This window comes from Dermacentor variabilis, chromosome 7, assembly GCF_050947875.1.
Source record: "Dermacentor variabilis isolate Ectoservices chromosome 7, ASM5094787v1, whole genome shotgun sequence".
NCBI lineage: Eukaryota > Metazoa > Arthropoda > Arachnida > Ixodida > Ixodidae > Dermacentor > Dermacentor variabilis.
This window is the reverse complement of record NC_134574.1, coordinates 151541052-151559760: the sequence shown is the minus strand read 5'-3', so window position 1 is coordinate 151559760 and position 18709 is coordinate 151541052. Positions and strand designations below refer to the sequence as shown.

At 46.3% G+C, this 18709-nt stretch overlaps 1 protein-coding gene across 1 annotated transcript in view; it reads right to left on the bottom strand.

Annotated features, from left to right (window-relative positions):
• LOC142588163 (uncharacterized) overlaps positions 1 to 18184 on the bottom strand; it is a 268768-nt gene extending 250584 nt beyond the window's left edge. The window contains exon 1 of the mRNA XM_075699663.1: positions 17950 to 18184. Coding sequence (XP_075555778.1) covers positions 17950 to 18035 — 86 coding nt within the window. The 5' untranslated portion in view covers positions 18036 to 18184. The remainder of the gene's footprint in view (positions 1 to 17949) is intronic.
• Between the last annotated feature and the right edge of the window lie 525 nt (positions 18185 to 18709).

Here is an 18709-nt window from a genome sequence, read left to right as displayed (position 1 = left end):
GAAATGTCCAACGCCCCACTTTGTGATTTTTGTTGGCCTAGCTGCAGTGAAGTGATCGTGAAGTTTTTTTTACCACCTTTGTTTCACGCAGCAAAGAGCAGAGTTGTTCTGCACACTACATCAGTGGGACAATGTCACACTCACAGAAGCCATAATTTTTGGACAATTGGCCCAATATGTACATCTCCGCGAGCGGCTATGAATGGAATGCTGCTTTAGTTAAAGGAGACCGGATCGCGCAACGAATTGTGACTGTGCCTCACTTCGGAATGCGCAACGTTGTACTTCTGTGCATTTCACACTGACACTGTGTGTGACTGCGTGGCGCCTTGATACACTGTTTGACAGTGTACACACTTTATTGTATCGTTCACATGTACCTTATTTACTACTTTTGTTATTAGTTTTCTATCACCTTTTATACCATTATTTACCTTCCCCAGTTCAGGGTGGTCAATCCAAACATTCTCTCGTTAAGCTCCCCTTTTCCCTTTACCTTTATCTTTGTCGATTTATTTCATGGTTTTCTGAATTGAATTGAATTATGGGGTTTTACGTGCCAAAACCACTTTCTGATTATGAGGCACGCCGTAGTGGGGGACTCCGGAAATTTTTGACCATCTGGGGTTCTTTAACGTGCACCTAAATCTCAGTACACGGGTGTTTTCGCATTTCGCCTTCATAGAAATGCGGCCGCCGTGGCCGGGATCATGGTTTTCTGTATAGAACCGTAAGCATAGCACATGAACATAGAGAAACATGAACGTAGATTCGACTACATTACATTAGATTAGACAGACAGGCAGACAGTAAAAGTTGCGGATGCCGCAAGTGCAGTTGAAAAAAAAAAACAGCATTAGGCAAAGTATAAGCTATAATCGGCGTCGATTCAATCACCGAATTGCCCAATTGTTGATTAATGGCACGTCGGTTACAACCTCTCTAGTAATGGTTTGCGAGTTAGGGGAACGTCATATGTGGCCTTTCATTGTCATCTATGCCTACACATAGGAATCACACGCCCAGTGAAGCATGGTCCTAGCCTCTGTAAGTATAGGATCTTTGGAAGAGGAGAAATATTTTCGCAATGTCTCGTTCCAATTTCGGATCATTACAATACGAAACAGTGAAGAAGTAAATGAGACTGAGGCCGTTGTCACTTACGCCTGAACAGTTTAATATTTGCAAAGGCTGTGGAAAATTTTCTGACAACGTTTTTATCCAGCTTATTAATCTACCCGCAAAGCCAACTAAGATCATCTAGCTCGGCTTGTCTGGTGTTACGTATCACTGTTCTTCATCTAGCTACTCAAGAAAATATTTCTCGAAGGAGAAATACGAGCTTCTTCCCGTGTCCACACAAGAAATTGTCTCAGAGGGAATATGCAGTCAGATATTAGGCGAGTGTCTGGCAGTTTAGGAAATAACGTAATACTTAGCCGTTATTGTTTGGCTGTTTAGCAGTAGCGCTATTTGTGCCATTCATTCGAGCCGGTCTCAGTCAACATTTTGTGTTCCAGGCTGCTATTATACAAATTTTCACGACTAATTGATTTCCTTAAAAGGACCGACTGTTCGGCTTATTCTCATTGCCTTCTAGCCATGGTTACTTAGCGCAATGTGCCGGACACAGACAAGCAAATGAACAAACAAGGCTGAGTGGAAAAATTACCATAGCCAGAACACTTTGGTAATTCCATTTGTTTTTCATACCTCAAATTCTAGCTACAGTTTTATGTAACAATATATGTGTTTGGAGGGCACGTGCTGCAAACGTGCTCCGTGTGCATCACACAACAGAAGCAAGTTTCCCTAGAAAGGCCAAGCATTGACTGCGATAGCAAATTATTAGCCAGCTATAAGAAGTAAGGTTAACCGTGTTGTCAGCCGCACAAACTGCTTTAAACATTCGCATACGAAGTGAATTAGCAAGCACCTTCTATCGCATGCACAGACAAACACGAACTCATTTTACTTAATAACCGCGGACACTAGCGGTCAGAACGCTGGCGTGATGGAGAGAGACAGCTGCAGTGAGCAAATTCCAATTCGTGCTGCTTCTCACTCCAACGCTAACAAGGAGCGCGAGCCACACGAAGCCATCAACTATGTCAGGTCCGCTAGCCTTCAAACCTAGCGCAGAATGCCTACAAAATAGACCGCGCGTGGCCGCGCTCAGCCACTGCAGCGGGAGTAGGAGAGGGGATGCGCTATTAGCCCGCCCCCTCCCCCTCCTATAGCACGCGCACATCTTGTGACGCACCCCTTCCCCACCACTTTGGGCGCGTGCGAAAATGGCGCACCCCGTCCCCGCCCTCGTGCCTTGCGAGCGCGAGAAGATACCGCCGCATCGAGCCACCGTCCTTCTCGGCTCCACCTTAAAAGCTTTCGCTCGCACCTACGGCATGCGGCGAGCGGCCGCGATGTTATCACACTTGGACTTTTTAGGGAACATCACGGCGACGCCGATGACCATGGCGGAACTTCCCGTCGAGTGTCCATATAATTGCTATCATAATATAAGCCGCGTGCAGACGTGAAGCACTACGTGGCTATCGAAGCGGCTCACTCGCTTTCTTTTCCTCTCTCCATTTCTCGCACTTGGCATGGCTTTTTCTTTTCTTTTCTAGATGATATGCGAACCGTTACTTGAAAAAATCGTTTTAGAATAGCATCAGGGTTGTCTGGAAGGGCACACGCAAATAGGCTACGGTCACGGTGTATCCGTACGTGTTCTTGCTGAGAATCTTAGCAGATTGTTCAGCATAGTCAACGCCCGAATGCAACCATCGCGTTACTGTCGGCTGTCCTTTTGAGTAGTTCAAGCTATTTTAATGCTAGAGCACTATATGACTCATGAGGCGGGAAATCCTGCGTTGTCGTTATAGGCATGACCATGAGATAGTCCGAAAAGACTACGAACCCTCGACCTTTGGTGAGAGTCGAACTCACGACCTTTGGTGTTAATTAAGGTGATGTTAATTAAGACAGATGTCATTAATGCGATGTTCATTAGGGCGCAGTTAGTTACGGTAGAGTTAATTAAGGCAACCGAACGCACGATCTTTGGTGGGAGTTACGCCAAGAACTTGGTGTCCCAAGAACTAGACACTCAACTTCTGAAAGAGCATAGGCATCGCGCAGATGTCGCAGTGCTTTCGTATTCATCCACGCAGGGATAACGAAGTGTTTCATCAATTCTTTTTTGCATTGTGAGCTGAACTCACTCTTTACCAAGAATTGCTTGAACATCACTCTCAACGTCTATGTTCAAACGCACAACCCTCAACGAAGAAGTAGCGGAGTGTAGTGAGGTACTGCGCAGTTCAATTTTTTCGGCGGAGATAGCTGTCCTTGTTTTAACTTTTGTCAAGCTGAAATGCAAGCGCGTCAAATCTAAAAATGCACTTATAGGCACGGCGTATAAACAATGCGTAGGAGAAGGCCATGTATATAGCATTATCTTATGATCAACTTTTACTCGTTTACCAGCACCACACGCACAAAAAATAAAGTAAAGAAACTGACTGATTTCGAGCACGAACAACGTTGACAATACAGGGTGAATAAGAGCACGCGTTATCGTGCTTTTGAGCGACAATACCAGCTCAAGTTGCCGATACCTCTCCTCATCGACACTCTCGAACAGGGGGAAAGAGGAGGGCTAATAAATACCGAATGGCTTTAATGACTTCTCAAATTGTGACCCGAGTCGAAGGGCAAGCGGCAAAATAGGAACAACAAGGCACTTTGCTGGCTCCTTTCTTAATAGTAACCTACCCGACATCCACCCCAACCTTCACTGCGTCGTTTTTAAAGCGTTCAACTCCCCACTCATGGTATCAGGCACAACGTCGACCTACAAGAACTGAACGTTTTTCAGACACTCGCAAAAGTTGCTTGTATTCGTCTTTCTTTTTTTTCTATTTATTCTTTGTGGCATGCCTGATTAACCTCCGGGGTCTCGACACAGAGAACGCGGCGCGTCACCGCATCACTAAGTTTCAAAGCTTTTAAAAATATATAAAGTGCCGGGTTGACAGGCCCGAGCACCGATCCAATGTTCGAGAGTGTCGATGAGGAGATATATCGGCGACTTGAGCTAGTATTGTCGCTCAAAAGCACGATAACGCGTGATCTTATTATCTTTAACACTTCATTCGGCGCTTGTTATAGCTTGCTACAGCGAAAGACGCTACACTTTCTTTCTGTATTTTTTTAGCGAGAAGAAATGAGACTTGAGTGATCGCTTTGGTTGCCGGCGCGTGTCAGAAGCCTCCCGTTCTGATGGATCGCCGTGCGCGCGATCCTTGTCTAAAATTTGAAATCGCGCCTTTGCAAACGCCTTCCGGTGCGCAAGCTGCATTCAAAAGTCGCAAACGCGTCAATGATTTGCAGTTTTTCTTTGCGACACTTCCTGCGGTGCTATATATATTTAAATGTCCTTTGGTTGCAGTCAATTGGGTTGTGTCGGCGTGTTGGGCAACATTCGAATATCTGCAAGCTTTCGCACGTCTGACAATGTCAGAAAGCGGTGGGAGTGACTCGTGACTGGTGACGTGTCCTCGCCACGTTTAGGTTTCCATGGACACGTGCGGATCTCATATAAAGAGCGTTCGCGACACATAACAGCGGGCGAATACGGGAATCCTCTACTTTTGGTCAATGTTTGCCCAGCAGGATTTATCTTCGTCAGGCTTTCACGGACGAGACGACTCGTCAAAGTTCAGGCTTCAGGTTGAAGCTTTTCAGCACTTTCGCCCACTTTCGGCACCTTGAGTTCTTCATCTTCCCGGGATTCCTTTGTTTCCTAACAACTCCGTCCACCTTAGTTTAACCTCTATGTGAGTAAATTCGAGCCAATGTACTGGATCATGTTATGCGCCTTGACGAGGCTTCGTATCGGGGAAAAAAAATAAAGATACCAACAAAAAAGTTTACTGCAGTTTAACCGTGCGTGTGCTAGTTAACTTACGAAAAGGACAACTTGGCTTAGCTGAGGAGCGAAAGAAAAAAAAGACAGCTACGTTTTTGTGTGCAGAAGCTTGGGTGCTGAAGGCCTCAAACGTTTTTTGAAGCAGTTTAATACTTTATTTTAACGCTTAATTCATTCAATGGGGGGATTTGTTGCTCCAGAATAAATAACAGCATATTAAGAATTAGGCCCTTCGATAAATCTATGTATGATATGTGCTATTCAACACTCACTATGCGCATTCATTGGTACTCTATGAATAATTATTTTGTTTGTAGTGCTCTATGAACAATGTTCGCAAAGTAAATTAGGCTTCTTTTGCCACACAGAACATTTGTGATAAAAAATAGCTTCGGCAGCGCTAATGTAAAAAACGAAAATTTCGTTCGATACCAGAAGTGTCCAATAATGTAAAAACATGCAGTGCGCATTATTCCTATGCATGCTCAACCCTTAACACCGCCATTAGCACAAGATTTCCCTCTATTACAGAAATTTTATGCTTGTCATAGGCTCGCGATGAACTTCCAAAAATTTTACGTCGAATACCTCATTTATAGCAAATAAGCAAGTTTATCCACTGGCACTGCTTTAGCCAATCAAAGTAGGAACGCTCCTCGAAGATTGTCTCTGCGGTAATGGAACTAAGCATGCGATTTCTGTACAGAACGTTGGAAAAACGGCGCTTTATTCGTCACAGCTTGCCTATCAGCATGTTCAGAGGTACAGCATGTTCAAATACCTTTCTGGCATGCAGCTCATCTCCGCACTTTGTCTAGAAAACTTGAAGAAAATCAACCAAATTTGCATAACCTGGACCGCATTCAGCACCTCCTGTCTCCTCATAATTATGGTGTCACGTTTTTTTTTTTCATGGCGTCATTGATATAACCGAGCAGCGCATACGTCAGCATATGCCGTCTTAACAGCGCATGATAATGTGTTGCGGACGTGACTGCAGGGAAGGGGTTTTATAGGATGAAGTTTAGGGTCAGTATTTATATATATAAACATTCTAGGTAATCGTAAATCATTGCGCGATAACTTTCCGCAGATTACTTGTCAGCGGCATTAGAGTCTCCCATTTATTTAGGAGCGCCTCCTACGAAGAACACCTGCTTCGGCTGTTTCTCGTGTTGGTTTTCACCAATGTGTGAGACAACTGAAGCAGGCATTCTACAACACGTTCTCAGACCAAAGGAGGCTTCAACTCAAGTTCCCAACTCAGTATGACGAACAATGGAAATACTGCGAACAGCTAGAAACCCTCCGGCACATTGTCATAGATCGCAAACAAAATCCAGACTTAGCTTCCTCTACCCCCTATCCAACACCCCCCCCCCCCCCCGCCTCCTTTCACAAGAACATTGGAGACGCTGCTGCTCCCGCATCTCAGACCAGATCACGTTGGTTGAGAGGGCGGTCGTAGCCAAGACAGCGCAGAGATTCCCGTGAAGAGGGAAACACTGCTGCAAATGAAGCCATCCTTACGCTCATTAAAGATGGTTTCTCGCTCTCTCTTTCAGTTGTCTCGCGGAGCTATTGGAATCAAGGCGAATGCGAATGGCATGTCCTTTTCAAAAAACAATACGTGGCATAGCCACAGGAACGGCAAGCAGACAGTTTCTCGCTGTGTAACGTTGGCCGTGTGCTCGCTTATAGAAAACGGTGATTAGCTGCGCGTGGGGCAAAGTCTGAACCCAGCGACGTATCAAACTTGCGGGCGTCGCTTTGCATATTGTGCCAAGGCGAAAGCTCGCACGCGTGCCGGCGTATGCTGAGCCACGTACGGGGGTGCTCGTGTCTCTTTTGCCGTCGGCGCACACCATCCGCTCCCCGGTCGCATGCAAGTACGCTGTATTCTAAGACGAAACCCTCGAATCTATGCCATGTCCCCCGATATGCTCTTCCTTTTCTTTCTTGTCACACAGTTCGCGTTGTTCAAAGCGAACCTTGTCCGACAAACGATTCCAATGTCTTTTGCCCCTGTGGGAAGAACGATGCCGCATTCGTACCATGCACCAAGTAGCTCTTTTCTTTTCAAATGTGATAGCATATTTGCGTACCCCATCCTTCTTTTTCCTATTCTTTCTTTCAAGCCTGAAAGCTACACCATCGCACCCTACGCAGTAGCTTGCCGCCCCCCCCCCTACTTCTGCCCCTGCCTCTATGATGTATTTTTTTTTCATGCTCGAGTTTAAGTCGTGTTGCATTCGAGGACTATGGACAACGTACAGAAAGTTAATAGCATTGTTTCCCCAGAGGATTCAAAATAAAGAAGTGGTGTTCAAATGAAACTTGGCCAGATCGGATGTGTGAGCAAAATGCCCGCTCCGTTGCCTATTTACTGAATTTGTGCGTGTTTAAACAGGTAGAACATTCGTTTTTCACTCCTCCCTGTCTTCGAGAAGAATGCACGTCTCCCACCATTGCACGAAGATAAAGAAACGCGTTGGAATGTTAACCAGCGAGCGTCTGGTTCACTACCCTACATAGGAAGAAGGAGTCGAGGGAGTAGACCAGTGATATAGATATGGAGGCAAGGTGCGTTGATTACGGGCATATAAGCGAACTACGCCACGTGGCCAGTGGCATTCACACAGGCCAGTGTTTCTCAGAAAGAACAGAAGCGCGGTCGTTTCCTCGACAGCGCTGACTTCACAACCTCACGAACGCCAAAAGCAAACCGAATTCCGGAGACCACTTCTGGGCAGACAGCCTCAATCCAGGCGGCGAGCGTCCACATACAAGCGTATCGCATTACGAGATTTCGCTGGCAGCACAATGCCTACCAGTACACTTAACCCCAAACTCAATAACCCATCCCTTTTCCACCTCACTTGTTTTTACCGACTACGATAACAGACTCCTGTTCCCTGGTGCAGAGTAGCACAGTAGAGTGCTCCTGCTCAGGCCAACAGCTCAACTATACATATATATATATATATATATATATATATATATATATATATATATATATATATATATATATATATATATATATATATCACATAAACACCCACAGACACGCAAACACACAGTTCGACACTGCTACCTGAGTGACCCAGCCGTCACCTCACCTACTAACTTAGCAACGATGCACATCTAGAAGGTTGAACTATGAAGTCATCATACCAACTTCAAACTTTACCTCGATCATCTCGCCATCAAAGTTTGTTTATTCAGCGCCGTAATCCTATCCTTGGACTGCAGAATCTGCTCAGAGATGTAGGGATGAGAGATGTGACTGCGAAGCCTAGCATCCCATCTGCGCCATAAATCTAATTAGCACGGGGGGCATGCTCATTCAGCCGTGACCGCGTTTCTAAAAGTCCCCTTACGCCCACCGTCCTACGGCCAGACGCAGAGCCCTTTGTGCCCTTGAGTTTCCCGGTTTCCCCAATACGAGCCGAAACGACTTACCCTTCATGGGTCTACAGGGAGGGCTTTACAATTTCGAATCGGCTGGCCGCATTGTGGGAGAAAGCTTGTAAGCTTTTCGGAGACCGGTGCAACGGGATGAAACGCGCCGTGTGAACACCAGGGAGTGCGGCGGCCAGGCCTGAGGAGCGGTCGTTGTTGCGATGTGTTCGACGCATCACGACCGTTAATGGACCTGTTTCCTTCGATCGAAATGAGCTCTCACGTTCCCCTTAATCTCCTTTTTAAAGCGTAAATCATTTCACAACGCACGAAGATGAATGTTGGGTAGACTCGTGGTACAACTGAAACTTTCTGAGCGAATGCAACTGTAGATGCATTTCGCAGAGACATCGGTTCGCGCCTGTTGTCTATGGCATTATGTTCGACGTGCGCTTTGCACGCCAGCGACAGGGTTTAGCTTTCTGTTATTATTGAAGTTGTAAAAAAAATATAGATACTAGCGCATAAACGTCTCATGAACAGGTAGTGCATTACACACAGTATTGTAGAGTTGTGTATGTAGTCTAAGTAGAGCGAGATTGTAGCACTTAGTGTGCACCGATCGAAGTTGCAACATGAAACCTAAATGGAAACAGCATTAGAAAGATACAAGTCTTACGTTATTCGTGTTCTACAGGCGCGTACAAAAGTGCTCGCGTTCGTGTTGTCGACTTCGCTAATCTTGTGTCCTGTCTGCACGCCTCACCTCTTTCTTGCATAATGCAAAAGTCGGCATCTAAATGACCACCCCTGAAACAGGGGTAAGCTTTGGGTATTCTTGGCGCAAGCTTTCTTATGTGCCGTAGGCGCGTTCACTATGTTGGTGTAGATACTAGACAAAATTTCATGTTTTTTTTACATGCCACTCCGTGACACCTAACTTTGCTGTGCATTAACACGTACGCGGTGTAAAAAAAATTCTATGCACATCAATGCACATATTGGCACCCATGAAAAGTTTTAGGGAAGTCGGGAAATGAATGCTATGCAACTAACGGCGATGCGTACAACTGTCCCTACTTTTGCAACGTTGTATTGTCATGCAAACAGAGTACAAGTTCCACTATTGATGTTACAGCTTCAGTCAGTACACCGCTCACACGCTATGACGGAATGCAAACACAAAATCAGGCGGATACACTGCGTGAGACGTCTGTGCAGTTGCGAAACGAGGGCGGGACAATATTCACAATAAAATGTCACAATATCCTGATGAAAATATCCTCAATACAGCGTATATCCACAGGATGAACAAGGGAACACATTGACAAATTTATCTTCGTCTCCTGGCAGCCTTGCCAAAAAGGGCATGACGCGTACTTTTGTTTAGGGGGTGCTATGTTCCCACGCGTTCTATTTTTTTCTTGCCATCTGCTTTAATACGCTAAGCCATAGCAAAACCGTTGCGAGCCATGAGGTCTCATACCCTAAATCGTAGAATGTACATTCAAATAACGGGACATGTGCAATGAGTCCACCTTGAAGTACAAGCCTCCACGGTTTTAATTTGTGCAGAACGGGTAGGTGTTCGCGAGCCATTTCAGCTTGCTTCGCACACTTCGCAAGTTTTGACAATCGCTAGAGTCCTAATATAAGCTAAGAGGCCCTTATGTGACTTGCATGTGTTGTTCGCTTAATGTCACGCAGCAAGCAGAAAGTGCCCTGCCGATTCCGGTCATATATTAGCATTCTTCGTTTAAAACTTCTGCTTACATAACTCATCCAGCCTTCATTTGATCGATCGATCGATCGATCGATCGATCGATCGATCGATCGATCGATTGATTGATTGATTGATTGATTGATTGATTGATTGATTGATTGATTGATTGATTGATTGATTGATTGATTGATTGATCGATTGATCGATCGATCTTAACGTCCTAGTGCAAGAGGTCGGCTGCAATAGCCGGGCTGCGGGTTATTCTCGACCAAATGCCTTAGGATTGTATCCTCGAACTTTTTGCCCAGAAACACGGCGTCACGACGTCTCAGGCACTAGTTTGGCCTTGCGCTTACGCGAGATTGTAATTATTAAGTTTTGGCCATACATATGATATCGCATAAGAAAATAAAGGCTGAACTTCTCCTCCATCTTTCGAAATGATTTCTCTGTAGGTATAAACGAAGTCAGAGACAAAAAGAAGGAAAGCAGGCTTTCGCGTATCGAATCCCTGGAGAGAAAGCGGTCCGTTACGATTGTTTTTATCACTTTTTCTTTTAACGTCTCCCCACGCCTTCCGGCGATGTCAACGTCACCACAAGCGTACCCCGAGGCGGTCGTGCACATGCTGAAAAGTATACTGTCAATCCCAGCCCATTTGCATACGACTCGAGACACGCGCCGAAGAGAGCACATACTACGGTGGGAGCACTGCGCCGTCGGTTAACAACGGAGACGTCGGACCAGAAAGGTTAATCTCTCGTCTCCCTAAGCCTGTACCTTGTTTTTTCCGTCCCCTTCCACACAAGGTTTCTGTTTCAGAAATATTGAATTTTTTCTCCGTGCTGTCTACTCTTCGTCATCGATCGGACGCCGTCACATCTCTGCCTTTGTCTCTTGGGTAGGCCACTCGGTGCGATGAAGGAAAAAAAATTGAGAATGGAAAATAGAACGAGGGGCTGGAAAATATGGCAAGCCTTTGTACAATGAATCCTATCTGGTATGGACAGAAGTGTAGGAATTTTGATTTTGAGCTTGCGAATAAACGAAAAAAACTCGCTCAGGGAATGAAGAAACCAATTTAGTTTTAGGCCAGCGGGGGTCATAAAAAGCATCCAATCGCTCTAGCTTGCTTGTTCTTGGCGAGCGTGCATGAATACGTGCCCTGGGGGGATTTGCGTCGCTCTGGGGCAACTGTGTTCTTGCATTCTCTGCTGCGTGTATATATTCACCAACTTCTACGGTTCTTTTCGTTTCCTTTCTTGCTTCTTTGTTTTTTTTTTTGAGATACGCAATGGTATTTTTCCGGGCTAGATGCTTATTTATTGTTTTCGTTTTTGTTCTTTTTCGTTTTCTTTAACGTATCGCGCACATTCGCATTCAGTTTAAGCAGCAAGCGTCGAGCACTCGACGTTAAAGCAACACTTCCTTCGTACACTACGCTGCAGACGCGGGAAGACTTGTTTACGGAATGTGCTGATGTGCTTAAGGACATAGAAAGGGTCACTCGGTAAACAGTCCAGGCTTCAATGCCTGTATTGCAGTTCGTTTTCTGTACTTCGCATTTCCAACAATGTAGTGACAGCAGCCAGTAAATTTGACCTGGAATTGACTCTACATGAGAGAGGCTGAATTCATATCACATTTGCGCAGCGTATTTAAATGATTGATTGTCAGCTCATATACGGTTGCTCCCGCTTTGAACGGCTAGCTGACTCCTCTACTTGATCCCACAAACACCACGTTGAGGAGAGCTCGTGCATATTCCCAGAAGCATCAACGAGGAGGACTTCATGCCAGATATTTGCAGTTCTTGCAGGATGCCCGAAAAGAAGCAAATGAACGAGGCGAGTTCGTGCGTGTGTGCCTGTGCGTGTGTGCGTGTGCGCGCGTGCTTGTGTGCTTGTGTGCGTGTGTGCGTGTGTGCGTGTGTGCGTGTGTGTGCGTGTGTGTGCGTGTGTGTGCGTGTGTGCGTGTGTGTGCGTGTGTGCGTGTGTGTGCGTGTGTGCGTGTGTGCGTGTGTGCGTGTGTGCGTGTGTGCGTGTGTGCGTGTCTGTGTGTGTGTGTGCGCGCGTGTGTGTGTGTGCGCGTGCGCGCGTGTGTGCGTGTGCGCGTGTGCGCGTGTGCGCGCGTGTGTGCGTGTGTGCGTGTGTGCGTGCGTGCGTGCGTGCGTGCGTGCGTGCGAAAACTTTATTGTAATGAGGTCCGGAGGCTCGACTTTTTAAGCCAAGGCGGGCCGCTCCCACGTTGCCACTATCAGGCGAAGCCTTTCAGCGACATCATGGGCCCTCTGGACGGCCCTTAGTTGGTCCTGAAACAATGGGCTTTGAATTCTTTTCTCCCACTGTGTCCATTATTCAACGAGGTTGGGAAGAGTCGCGGGACAGCCTACCAGCATCTTTCTTCCATTGTGTTGTGCACCCCTAGACTCATGAGTTTGTCGGTTACAGCGTTACTGGGTATCCCTAGGGCTACCTTAACGAGCTTCCTGAGCATCACATTAAGTTTGTTAAGTTCTGCCTGCTTCCATTTGAATGATCCAGCTACATAAGGGAAGTGACAGAGAGCAAAGGCATGTATTAGCCTCAAAGCGCTGTCTTCTCCTAAGCCTCTGTGTCTATTGGTAATTCTCCTTAGTAACCTAATACCTAATGACTTCATCTGTTTTATTCGAGATACGTTGTATTTCTTTATATTTAGCATTGTTTCCATCTATGGGATAACCAAGAACCTTGATTTTTTTCAACTAGTCTGATTGCGGATCCTTCATGAGTGTTTAAACACACTCTTGGCTCATTTTCCGGAATGTAACCTCTTGGTTTACGACATTTTGGCGAGTCCTTGTGGCCTAAGATTATATGAGCCTAAAATATAACCCGAACGAAGGGAGCACAACAGAGTGAAGGTTGTGCCTTGAAAGGCAGTGTATGTCCACACCCTATTCTAGTTCTGCCGGAAGATATCAAATTAAGAACGGTTCTGAGGGGGAGGGGGGGGCATACATGTATGAGTTAGATTAACTCCGTGATAGAGGAGGAAATTGAAGCATGCTGAAACCTCAGTACCCATCACCTTTTACCGAAGGTCTCCATAGGCTTTCCAAAAAGGACCCGGACTGAGGACTGCCCGAACTCTACCTTACTCGGAAGTTGATCCGCCCTGATAGAAATAAACCTTTCTCTCTCACTCACCAACGTATACGTGTAATACCAAAATTTAAAACAAGGGAAAAGACTAAAAACAGAATTGAGCTCGGAAAGTCAACCACTCTGTTCAAAGTTTTGTAATCGCGTCCGAAATTCTTCGCAGTGCACCAATGGCTCGTGAAAGTAGAAGCCCATGTCCGAGGCCCATAAGAATAAAGATACACGTCCGTTTCTCTGCGTTCAAACGCGCATGTCCGAGTCCCCACCACCGTCCAAATGGCAAGCGCCGATTCGACACGTGGTGAAGTTGGCGCCAAAAGAATGAGTCGACGAGGGGGCGCACGTGGGACGGCACACGTGTTCCTTCAATTCATGAGGCCGTGATTTACGGTCAATGGTTTTGCGTCTTGCCCCAGCGAAGGACTCAGAACGTCACTTCCTTCCTCTACATGCGTGCATTTCCCGACTTGTTATCCTTCATTCTTTTGCTCTTCTTTGACCAATCCTCCTATTGTAAACTGCGCCGACGAGCAGCTAACACAGAGTCAGATATATTTACGTACAGCTGCGAACGCGGCGCTGAGGCGGATTAGCGACGCGGACGCGGTTTGCGGAAGCCGCCATAATCGTAAAATGAAGCGCAGCGCCCTCTGTCGCCAGCGCTCGTAAAACCTTGAGTGACCGCGGGATGGTTTCGGCACGTGACTGAAGAGAGAGAGAAATGGACGGTCAAACTAAAGGAGGAGGGAGCTCGAAAATTGCCCACGGCTCGCTTACTGGTGCTAGTCAGCCTCCCGCGCAATTCATTCCGTTCATTTTTTGTTTGTTATTTTTTTCCTGCGAACGGTAATTCACGTTCTTGAATGCGTTCTCTCGTCGTCTGTGTTTCCCAAGTCGGTGATGCGTGCGGTCGTTCAGTCGCTGCAGTGTCGTGATTGGGAGATAGGGGGGCAAGATAAATGGGAACAAAATACCACTAGCTTTTCTGTCCTGCACAAAACGGGGGTGGAGATCACCGCATTCACTCCGCTCTTAAAGCGGAGACGTCTTGTTTCTCCTTTTCGCTATGTTCTATTTTTTTGTTTCTCGGGATAGGGAGAGCTCAAAATTACTAGATATGAAAACCATATCTCACTTCTAGCCTTGAGCCATTTTAGCCGTTAGGCTACGATATGAGCAGCTACACTAAACGCTACTGCGTCAATGAGGCGCCGAAAATGCCAAATACAAGAAGGAACAGCTGACGCTCCAGAGCAATTACAGGCTTTGCTTTATATTCGAAGGACCGCTGTTGTTGGTGTATAAGTGCGGCAGCAACATTTCTCTTTCCACAGCGTAAATATTTCCCGTGAAATTAAAACAGTAGCTCATAAATAATTGCAGCACTTCTTCGCTGTGTCGTATTTGCCATAAAAGAGAGGATGCTCGGGCAATTAATTGCCAAACGCCAATTGCCTTTACACGGCGCGAAGCTTCTATTCAACAGGGAGATGAGGGCGATCTAAAAGGATCGACGGGTTCTCATGAAAGCATCGTGCGATGCTGTGTGCCGTGCTATGGAGATGTCACTAAACTATAATTTATCTCACAGTGTTCCCGGTTGTTGTACCAATTCCGGTAGTTATTCAAATTGGGTGGTATATCTTCGAGAATCAGCCCGACGAAATGACGACAACTCGAAAATGAGACCGCCAGCGGCTGGGTACGGACCTACCAAGCAGGCCCCCTGCCTAGCTTCTCAGGACCCGAATAAAGTTGTTTACTACCACTTTTTGGAGGTCCGATTGCGCAACATTTTGACGGTAGACACAGAGGAGAAACACATGCTACAGAGCGCTACTTGCAACCATCATTTTACTCCCTTGTCAATGGAATAAATAAAGAAAGATACTAATATGCTATACCAACACGCCCAGTCTTCAACCCTGGCAAGTTACCACCACTACTACCGGAAGGATGCTGCTTGTGGTCTCCGTCGACTTCCAGGCTGATTTCAAGTATGCATTCATTTAAGCTCGCCCAGATTTGTACTCCACTATACAGAGATTTATACCACGGAGTTAAAATACTGTATGCTTGCATTAAAAGGTTAAGCGACATGAATACAGGTTGAAACTCCACAAAGTGACAAAACGAAGTTTCTTGACACAACATCAGAACTAAGGATACTCGAATCAAACTTGTAGAATTAGTTCAAACGTGCAATGATAAATCATACACACAGTGATGCACAGTGGTTTCCATACGTTCGTCAACTGAGCCGCTCGACTTCCCGTTCTTGGATTCTCGACAACGGGATATAACGTTTAGAGGAACATGGCACTCACTCTTCATTGCACTCACTCGCACACTCATTCATTTGCTTTCTCGCTTGATCACTTACTGAATTCGCACAATGTCTTGATGCGCCGTTCCAATATGCGAGAGTCCAGTATAAATCAATTTGCATTTCCTGCCGGCATGTGTAAACTGAGCAGCATCATCTACGGCTTCGTCTTCTGGTCCATTCATTCATGCAAACTCAAGCACGTTTCCCGAAGCTCTCATTCGAGAGATTTCTTTCAGTTTGAAATTTATGAAGCAAGGAACGAAACAGCATTTTCGCTGATAAGTTTCCTACGCAAATTTCACTCGCACAAAACAGTTCTTAACATATTGAAAACACGCACACATATATACCCACAGCAACCACTCGATGTCTCTCTCCCGAACACCTATCTCATCGCACCCGTACACTGCTAGTTCACCGTATTCTTTTTTTTCTTGCCCCAGAATAGTTCGCCTCCACTCCCAAGCCAATCTTCTTTCGCACCGTGCTTTATTAAGCGTGCACGGTGTACAAGCTTGTCGCCTCTCTCTCGCTTATGCGCGGGAAAGGAAATTGTAAATGACAAGAGCGAAAGGGGGATCGCGAGAAAACCATTCTTGTTGGGCCGTCGCTCGTGTATCGTTTCGACGATCCCAAAATCAGGCACTGGAAACAATCTTCGAAACGAGGGCCCTTTGCCTTTGACGCAGCGCTGCCGCCACTGTCTCTGCACGTAGCGCGGGGTTGAATCGAGCGCCGATGTATTTAAATTAGCCTGGGGGACGAATGTGCACGTTCAGTTCGCGACACGACTCGCGATCGCAACAAGCAACTCGCCCCTTCCAGCATTCGCTTCGGCTTCGTTGGCCCCAAACACGCACTTGTTCTTATCTGTGTACTAGGACAAGCGAGCGCTGCATGCATTGCGTGCCGCGGGAAGGATGAAACTTATGGGTTCCCGTAAAGTATCACGGTGCTGCCAACGATAACCATCTTGGACGTATAGCCACGTAGAGGGGGGAAAGGAAAACGTCGTCTGCTGGGATTGTCCCTGGTGCTTATAGCAGACGATGGCGCACTGTCGGAGGCTCCTATTAAATATTTTCGCTTGAACTTCGGTTACAACTGGGAACACGTGTCTGCGCGTCTCAGAATTTGCATATTTGACAGGCGGCGGCCGCTCTTTGTGCGCTCAATGCAGGGTGCGGTTCGGCGATCGCCATGCAAATGTGACGGGGAAAAGAACTAGGTTGAATTAGAAGCACCCAATAAATTGCAAAATTGCATCAGTCAAAAACGCTGGACAGCGTTTTCAAAGAACGAAACTTCGCACGAAGCGCATTTCTACCTTTGACAGATGGCAACATTTCTTCTTCGCTTTCAAACAGACTTTCAGAAGTAATCGCGTTACACTTGTCAAACGTTATTTTCTTGATCTCGATTGAAGTCGAAGGCGTTTTCATGCGATTGGTGTTTCTGAAGATGCCAGGAAATCTGTAGTAAACGCTCATAGTAATTTGTTCGTATAGTTGTGTATTCACCTAGTTGTTGTAAATTCGCCCTTTCATAACCACTATGGTATTTTCCGGAGATTAAACTACTGCGTAGTTCTTGCGAGTTCGACCGTTTGGCTTAGCAACATACCTGAAGAAAGAGTCCTAAACCGTGGGGGCGCCCCAAAATAAACTCCACATCAGAAGCACAAGTAACAGTTTGATTCATGTCAACTGGAATATAAGCGTCTAAGAACAGAGACGCTTCGGGCAAACGCCAGAAAAGAACACATAGATCGGTAATCTCCAACCACTTCTATTTTTAGCTTCATTTCCATGGGTCTTTTCGACTGTATATTATATTCTACACTGGGGCATGCGCACTGCTCGCCTCTCGCGATACGCATGGACGTCCTTGGTAACAAAATTGTCTTGAATACACAGCACTTCACTTCTTCGTAGTCGTGCGCTCTCTTGAAGTCGATCGAAGCTCCAGCTTCAGTGCGTCAGTATGACGTCACGGATTTCAACGCATGTTCTCGTATTTAGGCCGTTCTAGTGCAGTAAATGTTATGGAAACTTGCTTATAAGGTGAACGCCAGAGAACTGTAATGTTCTTCGCTGCCTCTGAGTTTGGTGTTGCTTTCTTCCTTTTGTTCGTGCGAGTCTTTGACTCCCGTAGAATACGAATTAGTATGTCTTTACTGATTAAATGTCTATTCCCGAGCAGACGCAGTCCATATTTATGACGTCACTAGGACTTGGTGCAGGAACTTAAAGGGGCGTCGCCACCCACTTTTTCGTTCCAGCTACTTTTTTTACTGTCAGAATAAGAGCGGCTTTTTTTGGCATTGCGAAAGGGTTAGTTACCCATTAGGATCGGCCTGTTATTTATCATTAGTGTCGCTTTCAAACGCGATTGGGAAACTCAGTGCACTCACATTTGTGTCGTCGTAGTGTCAGCGTCTACACGAGGGGCCATGTCGACGAAATGTCGCGCACTTCCCTCTCGCCATCCCTGTGTCATGCTTTGTCGTCCATCCGACGCCGTCGTTCAAGATCTGGGAAGTTTCAAAGTCTGCAGTGGCTCTCGTCGTCGGCGTCCGGACGTCTTCAACGTGAGGGGACCGATCGACACGTCGCTCAACAACGGCAAAGGTAAACTGCGGCATTAACTGGCGGGCCACCGCCTCCGCCGCGAGCGTCTTCTTTCTTTTTGCACAAGTAGGTTCTCGTTAGCGGGGCGCATAAGCGCTATCGGACGCGGAACGATGCCTTTGCGCACAGATTTGCGCAGTGATAGCGGGCTGCGAGTCCTATGCAAGCTGCGCTCCGAACTGTGCATTCAGGAATCGTACTGGATACAGCATCGGAAAAAGCGATATAAATGCGGATTTTCTTTGATGCTCAATCTGTCGGGAACAATCTGTTGGTGTCGGTGACCACACACTGCTTTCCATTAACTCAAAACACCAGGCTGTTCATCTTGCATCTTTCTGTGAATGAAAAGTACGTCTTGATGATCATTTGAAGACGTCAAGTTTTCCAGAAGCTGATAAGAACTAACTTTTGTGAAACCGCTTTTTGAAATTCTACTCAGACCCCTTGGATATAGCAGTAGGTCGCTCACTAGCTTGACCTGGGGCTGGATGTTTTCCATCTGACTGGAAGTAACATTGTACTTGAGATAGCCGGCGGTGA